Source organism: Chanodichthys erythropterus, chromosome 2 (genome assembly GCF_024489055.1).
Source record: "Chanodichthys erythropterus isolate Z2021 chromosome 2, ASM2448905v1, whole genome shotgun sequence".
Taxonomy (NCBI): Eukaryota; Metazoa; Chordata; class Actinopteri; order Cypriniformes; family Xenocyprididae; genus Chanodichthys; species Chanodichthys erythropterus.
Genome location: NC_090222.1, coordinates 29,333,455 through 29,351,689, shown reverse-complemented (window position 1 = coordinate 29,351,689; position 18,235 = coordinate 29,333,455). Strand labels below are relative to the sequence as shown.

General features: G+C 37.0%; 3 protein-coding genes and 1 pseudogene across 3 annotated transcripts; all 4 read right to left on the bottom strand.

The window, feature by feature from the left end:
• Positions 1-373: 373 nt before the first annotated feature.
• On the bottom strand, positions 374-2,786 carry LOC137027225 (interferon-gamma-inducible GTPase 10-like). The gene is made up of 3 exons (XM_067395172.1): positions 2,724-2,786; positions 2,137-2,203; positions 374-1,837 (listed from the first exon to the last, which is right to left on the bottom strand). The coding sequence occupies exon 3, from the start codon at positions 1,816-1,818 to the stop codon at positions 649-651; it is 1,170 nt and encodes a 389-aa protein (XP_067251273.1). The 5' UTR covers positions 1,819-1,837; positions 2,137-2,203; positions 2,724-2,786; the 3' UTR covers positions 374-648.
• Positions 2,787-3,859: 1,073 nt separating this feature from the next.
• On the bottom strand, positions 3,860-6,688 carry LOC137027216 (interferon-inducible GTPase 5-like; annotated as a pseudogene).
• A 2,280-nt stretch (positions 6,689-8,968) lies between these two features.
• LOC137029391 (interferon-inducible GTPase 5-like) lies at positions 8,969-10,108 on the bottom strand. The gene has a single exon (XM_067398989.1). It carries the CDS (start codon positions 10,106-10,108, stop codon positions 8,969-8,971), a length of 1,140 nt encoding a protein of 379 aa, XP_067255090.1.
• Positions 10,109-15,946: 5,838 nt separating this feature from the next.
• LOC137035368 (interferon-gamma-inducible GTPase 10) lies at positions 15,947-17,683 on the bottom strand. Its single transcript, XM_067408571.1, has 2 exons — positions 17,586-17,683; positions 15,947-17,444 (listed from the first exon to the last, which is right to left on the bottom strand). Exons 1-2 carry the CDS (start codon positions 17,645-17,647, stop codon positions 15,947-15,949), a joined length of 1,560 nt encoding a protein of 519 aa, XP_067264672.1. The 5' UTR covers positions 17,648-17,683.
• Positions 17,684-18,235: the final 552 nt, after the last annotated feature.

Here is an 18,235-nt window from a genome sequence, read left to right as displayed (position 1 = left end):
ATATTATCGGGACAGGTATAGATCCTTCCGTGTTAGATATAGATCCGGGTCGATAAAGACCCGAATATGTAAGGATGATTGGTGAAACAGTCATGCATTTAAGGGTTAAGATCACATGTGCCATCAAAGTATGCGTGAACAAAACGAGACCAGCCACCTGGGTCAGGTGTTGCAATTGGTCAAAATCACTGCAAAAGCCTTGATGACGACACACTTTGTTCTCATAGGTCAGATTCTGTGATGACAAGGATAATGTGTGTTGTGTGTTACTGTATTTAACCAATCTTGATATTGAATATCTGATATTCAAACAAAACACACAAAACATAATAAAAATGAATAGTCCTCATTTAAAAAATTGCACAATAAAAAAGATTAGACAGAAAATTTACACAAACCACCAGATTCCCACATTTTTAGACATTTTATGTTGTTAAAATACATATTCTATATTCCATTCCATTTAACAAGCCCCTTAATAAAATACAGTATGAAGAACATTACTTGACAATATTCAATGTAAGTTTCTTCCAGCCATTTTCCTTTTCTGGGGCAGGACAACTATCTAGTGCATATGTATGGCTAATAAACAAGGTTTGATGTTCTGATTTAGCATAAACAGTTTCTCTTTGCTGTACCACCTTGATTTCACTCATCCAAACCTGCGGCTTGGAGAACCTGTCTCATGTCATCTGTCATCTCATTTAGAGCTTCACTCAAGACAGTGTATGTCATTTTGAAGGCCTCAGTTGCATTCTGAATACTGGTAACAATAAATCTGCTATCTAGCAGATCCTCTAAGCTTTTCACTGGTTTTGTCATAGATGTACGAGGCCTAATGCACAGTCTGTTTACCACTGCTAATGCTACAGGAGACTTTATAGCTGATTGCAGCTGTGAGAGAGGCTTGTTCGTTCTCTCTGACAGTGTGATGAGTGATTTCTCATTCAAACCTAGAATGTAATGACAACCTGAGAGATAGGTCATCATTATGGCTTTGTCAATGGCCAAAGGTACTAAAGGGACAGGGACAACAGCACCCAAACCTGAGGCCATCGCTGCAAGCCAAATGAACTTCTTCATAGCCTCTTTCTTCTTTTCTAGCATTGCCAGAGAGCACACAGGCACAGACTGAACCAGAGCAAATCTCTTGTGTTCTGAAAGGTCAAACTCTAGGGTATCTACCAGGTCTTGGAAGTCATATTTTCCCAGGTCATAAGAGGATATCAGAAACACCTTGGGGTTTCCTACTTCTTTCAAATTTCTGTTGCAGTCCTCTCTAATTGTGCAAAGTGTCTGCTGCTCATTGAAATTTCTTTTCTGTGCCACTGAGCGAATGTCATTATCGATCTTGGTCCGCACAAAATAAAACATTTTCTTCTTTTTTTGAATCTCCTTGGCCAAAAAGACATCATTTTCCTTGAACCGCTCAGAGGAAATGATGACAAATAAATCATATGTCTCAAATTTAACTTCTTTGAGAAATTTGTTAGCCTTGAAATTTGGCATACCAGTGCCTGGCAGGTCCCACAGTCTGACGTTTGATTTCATGGGATGGGTGTACATGGTAATTTGCTTTGTGGTTTCAGTTAACCCAGTTGGAGCGGAACTATCATCATCATCACCCAGACCTCGAAACGCATTAATGAAAGCAGATTTTCCTGCTCCTGTTTCCCCAGTCACAGCAATATTCAGAGTCACAGCGTCAAGATTTTCCAGTTGTTCTTTAGCCTTTGCAACGGCTGCATTTGGGTCGCTTTCTCCCAGTCTCTGCAAAGCTCCGGAGAAATCCATGTCAGAAGAATTTTCTGTCATCATGCCTGGTTAAATTCTTTTACTGTAAAGCACATAAACAAAATATTAAATTATGTGCAGTATAAAGTCATTCGGCATGACAGCATGGGAAACGATAGCATGAATCATTTTCGCCATAAACATCAGCAGAAACAAAGTGACAAATCATTCAATATTTTATTTGTGTTTATTAATTTTTGTTATTGTATTAATTAAGGGAAAGTGTAATTTTAAAGATACATCTTAAATGATGATAGATATGATACTTGATAAATGCAATACTTATAAATAATGGAATTCAATAATTAAACTGACAAAAAAAGAAAAAAAATATATACTTACTTTTATTTTTTGGTTCCAGAGAAGTGAGACACTGTATTTCTCTTCAGTTAAGGACGCTGTAAATGTTCTACAGACAGGCAAAAATATTAATTAATATCAAAGATAAAAAATAAAAATGCCCCCTAAAGAACTTCTTTCTTCTTCCTGTAGCCTACGTATACAGGTCACTGTAGACGCGTCCCATAAGATTCAATTCAGTTCACCTTAATTTGTATAGCGCTTTTCACAATACATATCGTTTCAAAGGAGCTTTACAGAAAATGCATGTGCCATTACAATAAGCTAGACGATTACAATAAGAGAAACGAAACTGACAGTTGCATTGCAGGGAATCGAAACTAAACATTCTGTACTGACAGTTGCATTTGTGAATGTTAGACTCATATGACAACAATAAAACCAAAATGCTAAATAAATAAATAAAATGTAGACCTTAAAGTTGTCAGCACTCAACAATAATAACAACGGCTCAGTTTTGATTTCCCACTCATGAATTAGCCTATATCTAAAACTATTTTACGACATAAGATATCGGTCTATTGGTTAAATATTATGTATTCATATAGTAAAGTTACATTTCAACATACCTTACAACTTTTCAAACCACAAAGTCGATTTAGTAGCTGTAGGGATTTGCTCAGGAAGCGAATCGACCAATCAAACTGAATTAAAGGAGGAGCTTCTCTGCCTCCACCAGTCAAGTAATGCAAAAGGAATTTGTGATAACATATTGTGATGATGGTGAATAATGCTAAATAGTTCCGCTATATATATATCGAGATTCATAGACATAAAATACAGAAGTTATAAAAAACCATAAAAAATATAAAATATATACAATAAATCATTGCATGGTTTAAGTAAATTTAAAGTCATGACTTAGCCTACTTTGTTGAGCCATGGACATATTTCACGTGACACGCCAACTGAGACTGTATGTATATACTGTATGTATATCATACAACGTTTTTATTTCCTTATGTTAGTTTTTTTTTCAACTGCTTACACACATTTTTAAAGCTTTCCCTCTTTTTTTTTTCAAATCCTTACACACAAATCCAAGAATTGCACACACAAAATGCAAAATGCCTCACATCTGCAAAATGAAGCACTGCATTAAAAATGCACCAACACATCTCAAAAGCAAACATTTGTCTTACGTTGCAAACACCTTTGCCATAATATTCTGTTTTTGGATATGTCATATACACAGTTATTCAAAACCTAAAGCTCTCCTTTCATGAGCTCCTATGTACATTTCTGTACAAGAATGAAAGTAATTGGCAGAGAGATGTTTCTCTGACAGTTCACGCTAAACACGAAAGCAACATTGAAACTATTTTTTACTAGCATTTGTGGTTGTGAATACAGTCTTACAAAGAAAAGAAATATATCAACCATGTGTAGTTGGACAGAAACAATGGTTGTTAGAAAAAGGAAATCAAGATACTTCCTGTTAGATTTTTGTGTGTTAGAGAATTGTGTGTTGTGTTTTGAAAAAAGTGTTTTATGAAATTGAAAACTGAGTTGAAGGCTATGAGGTTCTGGTGTGGTTCTGGTGTTTGTGTCGAGTTTTAGAAATTGTGTGACAAGTAAGGATTTTGTGTGTAAGCAGCTGAAAAAACGGTAAACTTCATATTTTTTATTTATAGGTGGAAACAGCAGTAGCCCCTCACTCACTGCAGAACACGAGATCCAGGAGGCAGAGATAGGTTTAGGGATATGTAAAGTGGGAGGAGTTGGATCTGGATCCAACCTTGCCCCCTGGATCTTGTGTTTTGCAGTGAGGTCCAGGCTTCCATAAATAATTGTTCAGGAAAATTTTAAAAATATTTTTAATTATTAAGAATATTAAAACATTGGGTGTATAGTATAGTATATGATTAGTAACTACATATGCAAACATTTATCACAGACAGGTATATACATATTTCTATTGTGTGAGATGTGATTATGCAATAACAAATACATTATTATGAATTTGTCCAGATCTAAGAGAAAATTAGAGCCCGATCACACGAAAATGTGTATCAATAGTACGAGTTTGTAATCTCGTAGAGTATATACGCCAAAATGAGTTTTGGCGTGCTTATGGTACGCGGTTTTTCGCGTGCATATGATACGCACTTTATGGCATATTATACGTAAGAGACACAGAGCTTAAATTCCCAAACAATCTAATCAAGAAAATAAGACATACCTAATTCAAACAAATCAAACAATGAGAAACCAAATCTGAACAGCACAGGAAACTGACTGAAAACAAAGACACAGAACTGAAATACACACACCAGATTAACAGTTACAGTTTCCTCTAATACAGTGTTAATGACATCTGAAATCATCCATATGATAGACATATTGGTACTCTAATCTCCTTTCTCAGGGAACAGGTGGCTTATACACAGCAGCTACAGCCTCATACATACATATAATACAAAGCGCAGTTGTAACAGCAGTTGAATGAGTGTTGTAACCACAAGATAGAGGCCTACTACAATCACATCTTTAATTATTAATGAGGGACCCCCTCAGGCAGCCAATGAGGGGAAATGTTTATCTCAGGGTTAATACAATTGAGCTGTTCAGTTAATGCATAGTGTGTCCAGCTCCGCCTCTTTTCTGATTTCTCGAGCAATATTTGCCAGTTCATTTAATCCTTCTCTCAAGAGATAATAAGTAGTACCAAAGGATATTCCTGCAGCAGCAACACTGCCCACACCTGGAAGGAGACTTGTAGCATATTCAATGGCAGAAAGTGATGCAAGTACAGCAGAGACTTGTAATCTGGCTAATGTTTTTTCACGGATGGCAGACACAAACTTTGATTTGGCCAGATGTTCCAGCAACGGCTTGTTCACTTTTTCTGAAAGCCTTGACAGTGATCCATTATCCAAACCAAATGCATAGTAGCACCTTGTGAGGAAAAGCAACACCATGCTTGCATCACATGCTGCTGATAGACCAGGCACAGGGACCACTGCTATACCAGCAGAGGCAAGAGATGCAGCCCAGATCATGCCTTCAAAGAGTTTGATCTTCTTCTCAAGAGATGCTGCGGAGCACACTGGCCAGGCTTGTAGAAGAGCAGATCTCTTATGGTCTGGAAGCTCTTCTTCAAGAGTGTTTTGAAGTGTTTCAAAATCATATTTGTCCAAGTCAAAAGATGTTATCAAGAAAACTTTGGGGTCTCCCAGTTCTTTCAAGTTTTTCTGACAGTCCTCTCTTATTATGGAAAGAACTTTCTGCTCATCAAATCCTTTTTTCTTTTCCTCTGCTCTGATGTCGTTATCAATCTTGGAACGAACAAAGTAAAAGTTTTTCTTCTTTTTTTTTTATTTCTTTAGCTAGCATGACATCATTCTGCATGAACCTCTCTGAGTTCAGGATAATGAAGAAATCATAGGTGTCAAGTTTGACTTCTTTAAGGTATTTATCTGCTTTGAAGTTTGGACTTCCTATTCCAGGCAGGTCCCAGATCTTCACATTTGGCACTGTAGGATGCTCATACATGGTGGCCTTCATTGTCGTTTCTGTGACTCCAGTAGGTGCTGCTCCATCATCGTCTTCACTTACACCTCTAAGTGCATTTATGAAGGAGGATTTTCCTGATCCTGTCTTTCCAGTCACGGCGATGTTAAGGGAGACATTTAACAACTGGTCGATTTTTTCTTTAGCTTTTGCAGTAGCCTTCTCTAGCGTAGACTCGCCTGATGCTTTTACTGCCTCAACAACAGCAGGGTCTTGATTTTCCATGTTTACTGCAAAAGTTAAATAGAAGTATTTGTATATATATATTCACATTTCACATTTAACCCAAAGTGCTTTGTTTAATAGTGCTTTGTTAACACAGAGATCTTGTTACTGTTTATGGCCAGATGATGTTTTGCTGTTCCTAAATGGTCAATAATTCTGGTTGATCATGTTTATCAAATAATATTTCAGTAATAAAACTAAAATCTTTGAATAAAATGGAAACAGATGCAACCCATGTTTGGGCAGTTGCAGTTACACAAACAAAATACAACTAAATTAAGATGTACATTAATAAATATGTAATACTTATATAAAATATAAAAGAAAAACAGAAATAGGCTTTTATGTTTAGATGATATCTGCAGTAGCCGATACTAACGCATTATACTAACCTTTTGTGTGGAGAGCTTTTATTGCTAAATTTCATTGTGAGCTCTTCGACCCTGCATGTCAGGGTAAATAATTAACCATAAAATAGACATTATCGGAACAGACAACATGGATAATTTGAACTTCAGCTGCATAAATGTAATGTGTAAACTATGTCATAGTGTAGCGGTGACTTATACTTAATACATAATACTTATTTAAATAAAATAATTCAACAATGAAAGTGATAATAAGTTATAGCCTACTTACTTTTACGTTTTTGTTTCTAGCAGTAGTGACTCAGTTACAAGAGAGGCTTAAGAAAATGCTATAAATGTCTACAGACAGAAAATGAATATCAATCAATATGAAAAATGAAAATGGCTGTCTATTACAGAGCTGTCAGTCACTGTTTCTATTTCCAAGAACTGCTTTCTTCTTCCTTGTGAAGCAGAATGCATAATGACGTTGACAAGTCAGGTAAATGAAACTGTACTATCAATTGACCATGACAGGTAAATGAGTGACAGCCTAAATGGCCAATTAAATTGCTGCACTGAGAAGCTTTGTTGCCATCCGCCATTACCATACAAACCTTGTTCCAAAAATATGGTAAAAGGTTGTTAGATGCATGTAATTTGGATACCCAGAGTGGCCATTTATTTTAATCAGCCACTAAGCTTGAAAATGATCGGATTTGAAGGCTAATTCTAAATAAAAAGGCTGTTGGCATACTACAAATAGAGTGTTTTGTTGTTGCTGTTGTTTTAGTTTTCATTAATGGTTTTATATGGCAGTGGGCTTCAAATAGGCTACAGAAAAACAGGACAGGATTTTGGTTTACTTTTAATGCATACATTTCTATCCACGTTTAGAGAAAACTGTATTTAGACCTACCGCTTATTGTTTCCACTTGCAAAGTGTCTGTTATACATTTTCTTGTGTGTTTATACTATCAGTATTTTGACTATCCGACATCTTAACACTTAGGTAGAGTTCCCCATGTAATTTCACTATTTTTAGGACCAAATTTGCTAACAGCAGGGAAAATTAGCATGACACCGCAATCCCATAAGCGCCGATGGTGGAAAGTTCTGCGGGTGATCTACTGACATTGTGTAAATATAGAACAACAGGGCTAAAAGCACTGCAGAAAAAATAAGTGAAGTTCACAGCGTAATTTCGGGAGGAGTGAACCCATCTAATCTTTCAATTAATGAAATTCAAACATAAGTTCAAGAGGAGGGAACCCTAATCTTTCAATTATGTCCAGAGCATATAAGCAGCTACTCACCGTGTTCTGGCATCAGTTGTTTCGATATCCCTCCACCTCCCCAACTCCACCACATAATTTAGGCTATCGTACTCCTCTTCCAGGCACTAGTAGTCCCTGGGGGGGTTATATCCAAGCTTGAGTTGAAGCTGCATCCTTGAGCCCCTCCAAAGCGGACAGCAAGCCAAATACACTTAACCTTAATAGCTTAAAGATTTTATGAGGAAACGAACTCATGAAATATGTTTTATTGGACACTGAGGGAGCAAAAGAACCTTTTGTGCAATGAAATGTTTCCATGGATGTTAAAAGGTTTTTCATGGAACCATAGATGCCAATAAAGAACCTTTATTTTTAAGAATGTGAAATTACTTTAGACAACTTAACTAGTTATTTATAAAGGATGCCGGTGATGGCAAACAAGCTAACAATGGTCCGGTTCAGTTAGCCATCAGTAATTTGTATTTGTATAATTTATAATATCAATACGGTAGTAATTTGTACTGGCATTTAAATGTTAAACTTTATTTATCTGACATATTTACTACTGTTATAACAAATGTTTGGTAACGTAAATACACTTACATTTGAAAGCATATTGCCCGCTAACATCCAACATTTTTTTAAACATTTTTGAACAAGATTGCAAAGCTGCGCGCATAGGATTGTGGGTGATTTGAGAGCGCGAAGGATACACATATGCATCCTTTCCTGTGTATGGGATATTTTTCACACGAAGGACTCAGTCCTTGTTTTGAAATTCCTCGACATTGGAACAGTCCTTTGACGGATGTCGATGACGTAGCATCCTCGAAATTCTGGCTTCTGAGGATCCTTCCTTGACATTGAGAAACGCCTAGTTCAGACGCACACCAACGAGGCACAAGAGACGCGCTTTTAGGGATGCGCATGCGCATTAGCTTGATCCAGCCTGACAAATACAGGTTTTTTTTGTCATGATTTGAGTGTTTAGAAACAAAATGTATGAGACAGTTGTTGTTAGATTTCATTGGTGATTTCAAATATGAAATTTAATCGAAAGCTTGGCAAACAGCTTTGGAGAATTTGATGTTTCCCCATTCAAAGAGATAGGAGCTGCACTTGCATGCCCGAGAGGCGTTTCAAAGATGGCCGCTGAGTGAAATTACTTAAAGGGACTTTGGTACTGCTAAATCTTTATTCTTGCGTTTAGCTGTCAGTTATATATATATATATATATATATATATATGTACTATTTCAAGGCCCCACCCAAGGTGCATCTATCACATCTGCTTTTCTTTTTGTCCGTGGTCTTAATTGCTTTAAAGTCCAAGTAAAATGTAGTTTTTAAAAGTTATTTTCAAAAAAGCATTATGAGTGATTCTTACTAAATAGGCTTAATCAAAACGATCAATGACCACAGCAGTTTCATGACCTTTTGACTGTGATCTATTTTAATAGACATCAGTCAGACCTGCAGCTTTCAGCACTTCTCTGGCTGTATCAGCGAGATCTTGAAGTCCTGCTCGCAGAAGGTTCAGTGTTGCAGAGTAAGTCATTTCTGCTGTTATTTTACTCCCTACAACAGGAACCATACTCCATGCGAATTTAACGCCTGCTTCCTTACTCGTCAGCGCTGACAGCTCTTTGTTACTGAGTTTCTTTTGCCCAATAGCGACCACTAGAGGTGAATTTCTTACAGATTTCAGGGATGGATTGTTGACCCTCACTGACAACTTATCTATTGATTCATCATCCAGACCGAATGCATAGTAGCATTTGGTGAAGAAACCCAGCAAAATGGCAGCATCACAAGCAATGGAAAGTCCAGGCACAGGAGCCACAGCAATGCAACCAGACGCAGCAGCTGCTGACCAGGTTTGCTTCATAAACGTTTCAATTTTCTTCTCCAGAATCTTGGAGGAGTATACAGGCAATGACAAAACCAAAGCATCTCTCTTGTGAGCAGGTAGCTGCTTCTCCAATGAGTCGATGAGAGTCTGAAAATCATATTTATGCAATTCAAAGGTGGAAATCAGGAAAACATTTGGGTTACCCATATCCTTAAGATTTCTATGGCAGTCCTCACGAATTTTAGAGAGCACTTTCTGCTCATCAAAGCCTTTCCTTTGAGATTCGGCTTGAATGTCATTGTCAATCTTCGAGCGGAGGAAGTAAAACAACTTCTTCCTCTCTTTTATTGCTTCAGCCAGCATGATGTCATTTTCTTTGAATCTCTCTGAGGAGATGATGATAAAGAAGTCAAAGGTTTCAAGTTTAACCTCTTTTAGATATTTTTTGGCTTTGAATTTGTGACTTCCAGTCCCTGGCAGATCCCAGAGTTTTACATTGGGCATTGTAGGATGCGTGTACATCGTTGGTATCATCGTCGTCTCAATCGCTCCAGTGGGAGCTGCACTGACATCATCGGGCTGAAGACCTCGCATTGCATTGATAAAGCTGGATTTTCCTGCTCCAGTTGATCCCGTAACAGCAATATGAAGTGTGACGTTGTCCAGATGCTTGAGTTGCTCTTTCATTCCTTCTGTTTCATCAAAGTATTCAGCAGATCTAGTGAGTATATCATCAGGCATTTCATATATATGCTCTTTTTCTTGCTTGTTAGGCTTTGTGTTTATACTTTCTCTATTCCCTGTGCTTTCTGATTTTAAACATGGATTCTCTTTTGCTTTATCTTTGTTACCTATCGTGTCATCTTGTGACTTTTTAGCATTTTTTATGATTTTCCTCAGACTTTCTCTTTTCTTCGCAACATTACGTTTTGATTCAACAGTGTCCAGTACTGTACTTTGTTGTTTTTCCATAGTTTTACTGATTTTTGACTTGTTGATTCCTAGGGACTCTGGGTTTCTCTGTTGCTCTCTCAACACAGTGTCCTTGTGCCCATCGGCTACTGTTATCTGATCAAGATTTGTGTCGATTTTGAAGAAAGGGTCAATAAAGACATTGACTTCGTCTGACACGATAAGTCTGAAAAAGCAAAGCAACTTTGTAAATATCACCAAACATTCATGTTTTTTTTTTTGTTTTTTTTCTGCCATAAAGGCAGTTTCTAGTGAAATGTTTATGGTTTTTCAGTAATAGAATGAAAAAAATACTGAATGTCAGAAGGGCCTATCAACTGTTTGGTAAATAACATTCTTCAAAATATCTTCTTTTGTTCAGTAAGAACAGAAAAAAATTCATACAGGTTTGGAACAACTTAAGGGTGAGTAAATGATAGAATTTTCATTTTTGGGTGATATCTGTTCCATTTCGTTCACTGAGTATTTTCTTTTAATGTTGCGCTGACATCTAACGGCGTAAATGCATTATCACACAAAGAAGAAAAAATATCTATTTATATTTTCAGACGTAAAACATTAAATCACACCCCACCTTTCGTACAATAAAACAGTACAATAAGTGCAAGATAACATGACAGCGTTTACTGCGTCTGCGCGCTCTGAGGTGCAAGTCATTTATACGAAAAGTAGTCTATTATATACAGTGCAGCAACTTCCATTTTATTTAGCGCCAGTTTATCAGTAATGACGATTTTGTTCTCTTCGACTCACTGGATGTAAACGCTGCTTTATTCGTAAATGTTTTATGCGATAAGCTCTTCCAAATGTGCGCAAGTTAAATTCACAATTTATGATGGAAACATAGCTATTGATACAAAAGCAGTAAACGTTTATTTGCGTTTACAATAAGATAAACTCACCTTGTCTGTCCACAGATGGTTATAATTTCGGTACCTTTGCAATGCATGTCTTAAAACGATGTGAGCTGATTATGAAAAAAGTAGCCAGTAAGGCGTGGGTTTAGGGTGTGGTTCAGAAAACATCTGAGGACTGAAGCTAAATCTCGGGTTAGAGCTACTTTTATTAGAAATCTATTATGTCCTTGATTAAATATCAGTTAGGTGACATGCTGTCAATTACCCCAGAAAATAAGTTGTAAAACTTAACAAAAACTATACTAAAACTAAATTGGTAAAACAAAAGTGTTGATGAATGCACTTTCAAAAGGAAGCCATGTGAGTGTCTGTTTTAAAGTGAACCATATTTAAAAGGCCAATTTCCTTATTTACATCTGTTTTATTTTTTTATTTAAAAAAAAAAAAAAAAATCTAGGCCTACATTCTGTCTCTATGCTGTTTCTAATTAAAACACAGCAATTCCAAACATGCACATTTCCATATGAATGCTGTTAAGCAGGAAGTGTTTTCAGGAAGCAGATTATAAAGTTTTGAAGCTTATCATGTAGAATGGCAAATCACATGCATAAATGATCGTGTTTATTAACATGTAAATAACATTTTTACTTAAAGTGCCCCCATTATGGATTTTTGAAAATGACCTTTCATGTAGTGTGCAACATAGCTCTTAGTGAATGAAAACATCCTGCAAAGTTTTAAATCTGAAAGTGCACCGTATTAGTTATTGTCTCTCAAAAGTAAGAGACGACTCTGAGTCAATTAAACGAGTTGTTTGTAAAACAAATCCCGATTGACGTAAAAATGAAACGTTAGCATATTGCCCACCCACTTATTGCGCACGCAGTTGAATTTTTTCAACAATACCCCAGCAGTACAATCTTTTGTTGTATTCCCGTCATTTTACTGACGACTGCTTCTCAAACCTTGGGGAGTTTCACAAAACACAGGATTCACAAAACGCTTGGTCTTAAAATATGGATCAATGCCCAGTTTATTTGGACCAGCTTGCTCCTCTGAATCTCAACCTGTATGATTAATAATTGATGTTTATATTTTCTAGCCATCATTCAAAATTCATAGTTTTGTATGTTATGTTGTATAACATACACTCTGTCTCCTGCTAACCGGCTAACTCACGTTTCTGTAGTTCTGCTATTCAGATGCGGATCCAATATTGTCTAAAAGTGTGTCGATTAATGCAGCTTGTCTGTCTTATTACTTGGAGTAATGATCAAGGATGGAGCACGACTTGTGTAATGTATTATCAGCTATTCACATTTGTGCTCGGCTAATGTGGGAGTTTACAACATAGCCGTTGGCTCGGTTCGCATTTTTTCAACTGTGTTTTTATTATGGAGCTCTATCTGTATTGTAATACGATTTTAATGCTAGTCTGTGCTAACTAGTTGAAGTATTCTCTCTGTAAACAGTAAACACCCACTGTAATGTCAAACAATGATATAGCCATTTTTTACTTTGTTAATAGTTATGACAAAAAAGTCTGTACACATCTGGCTTAAAGGCACAATCTGTGATATTTTTTTCCGCTAGAAGCCTATTCAAAACAAAGGCGTAGTTTGATGACGCCAAGTTTTAGAGCGGAAACTTGGGACATGTGGTCTCCATCTCAACGGACGGTGCAAAAGAATAGGGATTGGAGTCTGGAAGAACTCATGTTCGTGGATGCGATTATTAACGTTACTGTAGTATGAAGCAGAGCAGGAGCGAGTGTTGCGGGAGCTGAACGAGGAGCTGGAGCGATTGATCAACACACGCCTCATGAGCAGCAGAACTTTTATTATGACACAGTCGCCGCTTCCGCTTTTCCGGTCATGAGTTTACGGGAGCTGTCCTTGTCGACAGAACCAGCGGCAGATGGTAAACAGTAATTATGTTCCATATATAAGTAACACAATCCACCATAAAACGTGCAAGAAGTAAATAAGGAACTGCTTGAAGCGAGCTAGTGGTTTGGACGCTAGACACTACTTCCGCATTTGTCCACGGCACTGTTGTCATGTGGTTTCTACGTCAGTAAAGGCGGTAACAAAGGTAACTGACGTCATTGACAGGCGACTGCACTGCCCCGTGTCCGGTTTAGAATGGGAATTTTCTCATGATTTACAAGTAGTTGAAAACATTAGAGATATTGTTTGTAATCAGCTGGACAAAATATATAACACTAGCCTAGTGGTTTTTGGATATTTTACTGCAAACATTTTACATATTGTACCTTTAAATGTTTATCTTATGTTAGAGGTTTTCAGCTTCACTGGCGCACCTACATAAAGTATAACAGTGATGCTGCTATCACGTCTTATAAATAATATAAGGTTTAGTATAAAGGTATATTATGAGAAAGCAAGAGTTTTTTTACTTTGCATGCATGTAAACCTGTTGTAGGAGACTCCCAAAACAATATTAGGAACCTTAAAAAAGGCATAATAGGGGCACTTTAAAACCACCATAATTTTTCTTATTCTGGCAGAACACATGAACTAAAGCAGCTTACAGCTGTCAGCTATAAATGCTTTTAAATGAATCTGTCTGATCCCAAAGTCCTTGAAGAAATTTTAGTGTTGCAGAACAAGATGTTGTTTCTCTTTTACCATATCATGCATCACACACACACACACACACACAAAACCTACTTGTGAGTGCACAGAGTTTGTTTTTGTTTGCCGTTAGAGTGACTGAATAACAAACAATGTCTTTGTTAGGATAGTGGGAATGCTGGAGGGACACTGGAGCAGGAGAACAGACGAGGGAAAAAGGAACTTAGAGAAATTGCAGGTGGTAAATATCTCGGGTAAGTAAACAGCTAAGTAATCTGTAGTCCAAGTCATAGACCAGGCAACTTATTGTGTACAGAGCGCATGTTCATATGCTGGAGTTGATGAGTGTGTTAACTGTTGACAGGTGGAGGTGATCAGTACTCTGGTGAATGAGTTTGGAGTGAGGGAGTGACATGGAGCCTGGTGATTCGAATCCGTGACAAAAGGTTTCTGTGAGGGTTGTATTAAGGGGTAAGGCTATGGTTTGGGGATAAAAATCATTCTGTCTTTGGAAAGTCCCCATAAAGTATGCAAACCCAACTTGCATGTATGTGTATGTGTGTCCTTGTATATGGTTTATGAGGACACAAATGTGTTACATAGGTATTCCAGTGTAAACATGGTTTTATGAGTATACCTCCTGCTTCCTACCATTTATGCCTATGGAGAGTTCCTGTAAACCACATATACAAGTAGGCTGTGTGTGTGTGTGTGTGTGTGTGTGTGTGTGTGTGTGTGTGTGTGTGTGTGTGTGTGTGTGTGTGTGTGTGTGTGTGTGTGTGTGTGTGCTTTTGTTTATATTACATTGTGGGGACCAAATGTCCCCATGATGTAATATAAACCTGAGTTCACCTACATCGTGGGGACCAGCCAGCGGTCCCCACAATGTAAATGGGTTTATAAATCATATAGAATGAGTTTTTGTGAAAAAGTAAAAGTTTGCACAGTTTCCTGTGAGGGTTAGGTTTAGGGGTAGGGGCAGGGTAGGGGGATAGAATGTACAGTTTGTTCAGTGTAAAATGCATTGAAGTCTATGGAAAGTCCCCACAATTCACAAAAACAAACATGTGTGTGTGTGTGTGTGTGTGTGTGTGTGTGTGTGTGTGTGTGTGTGTGTGTGTGTGTGTGTGTGTGTGTGTGTGTGTGTGTGTGTGTGTGTGTGTGTGTGTGTGTGTGTTTTTCTATTCTGGTGGGGACTTCAACCTGAATGCACACAGACTCATGGGGACTCGTGTGTCATCCTGGGGACCTAAATTGAGGAAACAAGCTTATAAATCATACAGAATGAGTTTTTCTGAAAATGTAAAAATGCAGAAATTTTTCTGTGATGGTTTAGGGGTAGGGTTAGTGTGAGGGGGTAAAATATATGGTTTGTACAGTATCTATGGAGAGACCCCACAAGGATAGTAAACCAGATGTGTGTGTGGTTCAGGTATAATAGGGACAATATGTCCCCACAAATATGGCAATATCCGGAATCCTTTTCCTTGTGAAGACATTTTTTGGTCCCCATGATGAAAACAGCTTATAAATCATACTAAGTGATGTTTTTTTGAAAATGTAAAAATGCAGAAAGCTTTCTGTGATGGGTAAGTTTTAAGGGTAGGGGACAGAATATACAGTTTGTGTAGTATAAAAGTCAATATGTCTATGGAATTAGCTGACCCTTTCAGGCCAATCTACAACATGAATTGCTACATTTTTTAGGGAAGTACTGGGAAGTGTTGTCATAAATTATTTCTATTTAAACATGTTTTTGGATTTTTTTAAAGTTAGGTATTTGATAAGGTTGCAAAACCAATGAGAGAAGTCTTCTAATGAACTAAATTACACACAGTGAAAACAATTAGTATTTTATTCCTTGCACAAAGTTCAGCATGCACACAATATATAGTTATGTAGACACAGATGAAAAGTACATTTACATTGAGAAAAAAGTGTTTTATTTTTAAATGCTCTAAATCACATTTCCAAGAAATCGTATTTTAATCATAATTACAAAGAAGCAGATAATTAGTAAGTTTACTTTTACCTATTAATTTTCAAAAATTTTCAAGACAGATTGTCTGCAACATCAGAGCCGTTATATAATTTCTGTTAATTGTTGTATAAGACCAACGCCTGATCTCAGGCTGATTTTTTTTCTGTGTATATTAGGAAAGTTGTGATTCAGCAAGCACCTTTTTGGTGTCTTCTGTCATCTCATTCAGTCCCTTGTTAAGCAGGTATTGTACAGAGGCGACAGCCGCCCCACTTGCCGGTAGAGCTCCGAACGGCAGCAGAGACATTACGGTCCCCAGCGTCTTGGCTGTAGCAATGACTGGTTTAGACAACAAATCTTTTACAACATCATGGGTGACTCCATCTTTGAAGCGTGACTTCATAACAGATTTCAGATCCTCTACAGGTTTGTTCACTCGTGCCGATAGCACCTCTAGGGCTTCATCTGATAAGCCGTAGCTGGTGAAGACTTGTTTAAAGAAATTCTTCATTATGCCATAATCACAGGCCACTGACAATCCCGGGAGGGGAGGCAGTGCCCCGATCCCGGCCGCAAATGCGTTCAGCCACATAATTTTCTTGAAGTACTTTTTCTTCTTCATCAGGGCTTCCTGAGAGTAAATGGGCAGAGACTGAATGAGAGCAAATCTTTTGTTCTCGGGAAGTTCATCCTCGAGGGTGTCGATCAGCTTCTGAAAGTCATATTTGTCCAATTGAAATGAAGACACTAGGAATATTTTGGATATTCCGACTTTCATCAGGTTCTTCTTGCAATCCTCTCGGATGTTATCGAGCAACTTCCGCTCATCAAAGTCTCTTTTATGTGATTCAGCACGAACGTCATTGTCAATTTTAGTGCGAACGAAATAAAATAGCTTCTTGCTCTTCTGGATTGCTGTGGCCAGCTCTATGTCGTTCTCCTTAAACCTTTCAGAGGTCACTATGAGAAAGAAGTCGTACGTGTTGAACTTGACATCTTTCAGGTACTTCTTCGCTCTAAATTTTGGACTGCCAATTCCAGGCAGATCCCAGATTTTCACGTTTGGCATAAAGGGATGTGGGTACATGTTTGGCTTCATGGTTGTCTCAATTGTTCCTGTGGGAGCTGCTCTCCCATCATCATTATGAAGTCCTCTCAGGGCATTGACAAAGGAAGACTTTCCTGCCCCTGTCATCCCAGTTACAGCGATGTTAAGTGTAATATTCTCCAACTCCTTCAGTTTACTTTTCAGTTTGTTTGTTTTTTGTGCAGGTGTAGAGTCACTTATTTCTTGTAATTCTGAGGCAAGAGAGTCTGAATCTTCTTCTTCATCATCTTCTTCTTCTTCTTCCTCTTCTTTGTTTGCTGTGACATCAGACAATATACCTACAAACTCTCTATTCACATACACATTTTTGTTTTTGTCCTTTTTCTCAGGCTTTTTGATGTCCTTTTCTTTAAGTTCAACAAAACAATCAATTTGTACATTTTTCTCAGCCTTCTCCATCTTGATTGGACTGATTGTTGGGCAGATAGTACGTGGGGAATGAGCTCTTTTGTCTTTAGTCTCGTTTTTGCTTAAAGTTTCTGGTATAATTAAAGATGATTCAGGTGACTGGCTGGAGCGATCATCATCATAATAGGGATTTACCAAATCTGACATGGAATCTCTATAAAGTAATAATGAATTTATGAAATAATATTTAATTAATAATAAATTAATAAATGCTGTTACACAATTAAAAATGTATATAAAATATATCCAGTATCTAGAATTGTGGAAATCAATTGCGAATGACAGTGTAACCCACCCCTGTGAGTCCAGAATTTTCTGTTCAGCCTCTGGAAGCTTCAGTATCGTCCACTGCAACATGTAGTGGGACTGCTACTTACAATCATACATGCAAACTTCTCACTGATATGATCATTTCATAATTGATCTGAAACACATTGCACAATATGTTGCATTCATTCCTTAATTGCATAAAAACACAACATAAATTAGATATTTTTTGTAGAACTGCTTATAGCTCAATGAGAGCCATTTAACAAGTTCAACTTGTATGACAAAGCATGCAATAAATTAAAATGTTGTTTCAACAATAAGCCTATTCATCTTAACACATAGTGATTCAAATGTTATTTCTTACAAAACCAACTGTATTTAATTATTATTATTATTACAAAAGAAAGTATGATGGTATAAGCCCTGTACTGTAAGTCTTAAGACATAAACAACTCACAAACATTTTTTAATTTACTTTAAAACATGTTTAAAAATGATTTATTTATATAATTATGTTTATGTGAATGTAATATATATATATATATATATATATATATATATATATATATATATATATATATATATATATATATATATATATATATATGCTATTCAAACTGATCTTACCTTTGGCAAGTAATTGAGTAAACGGCATCATTTCAAAACCAAATATGT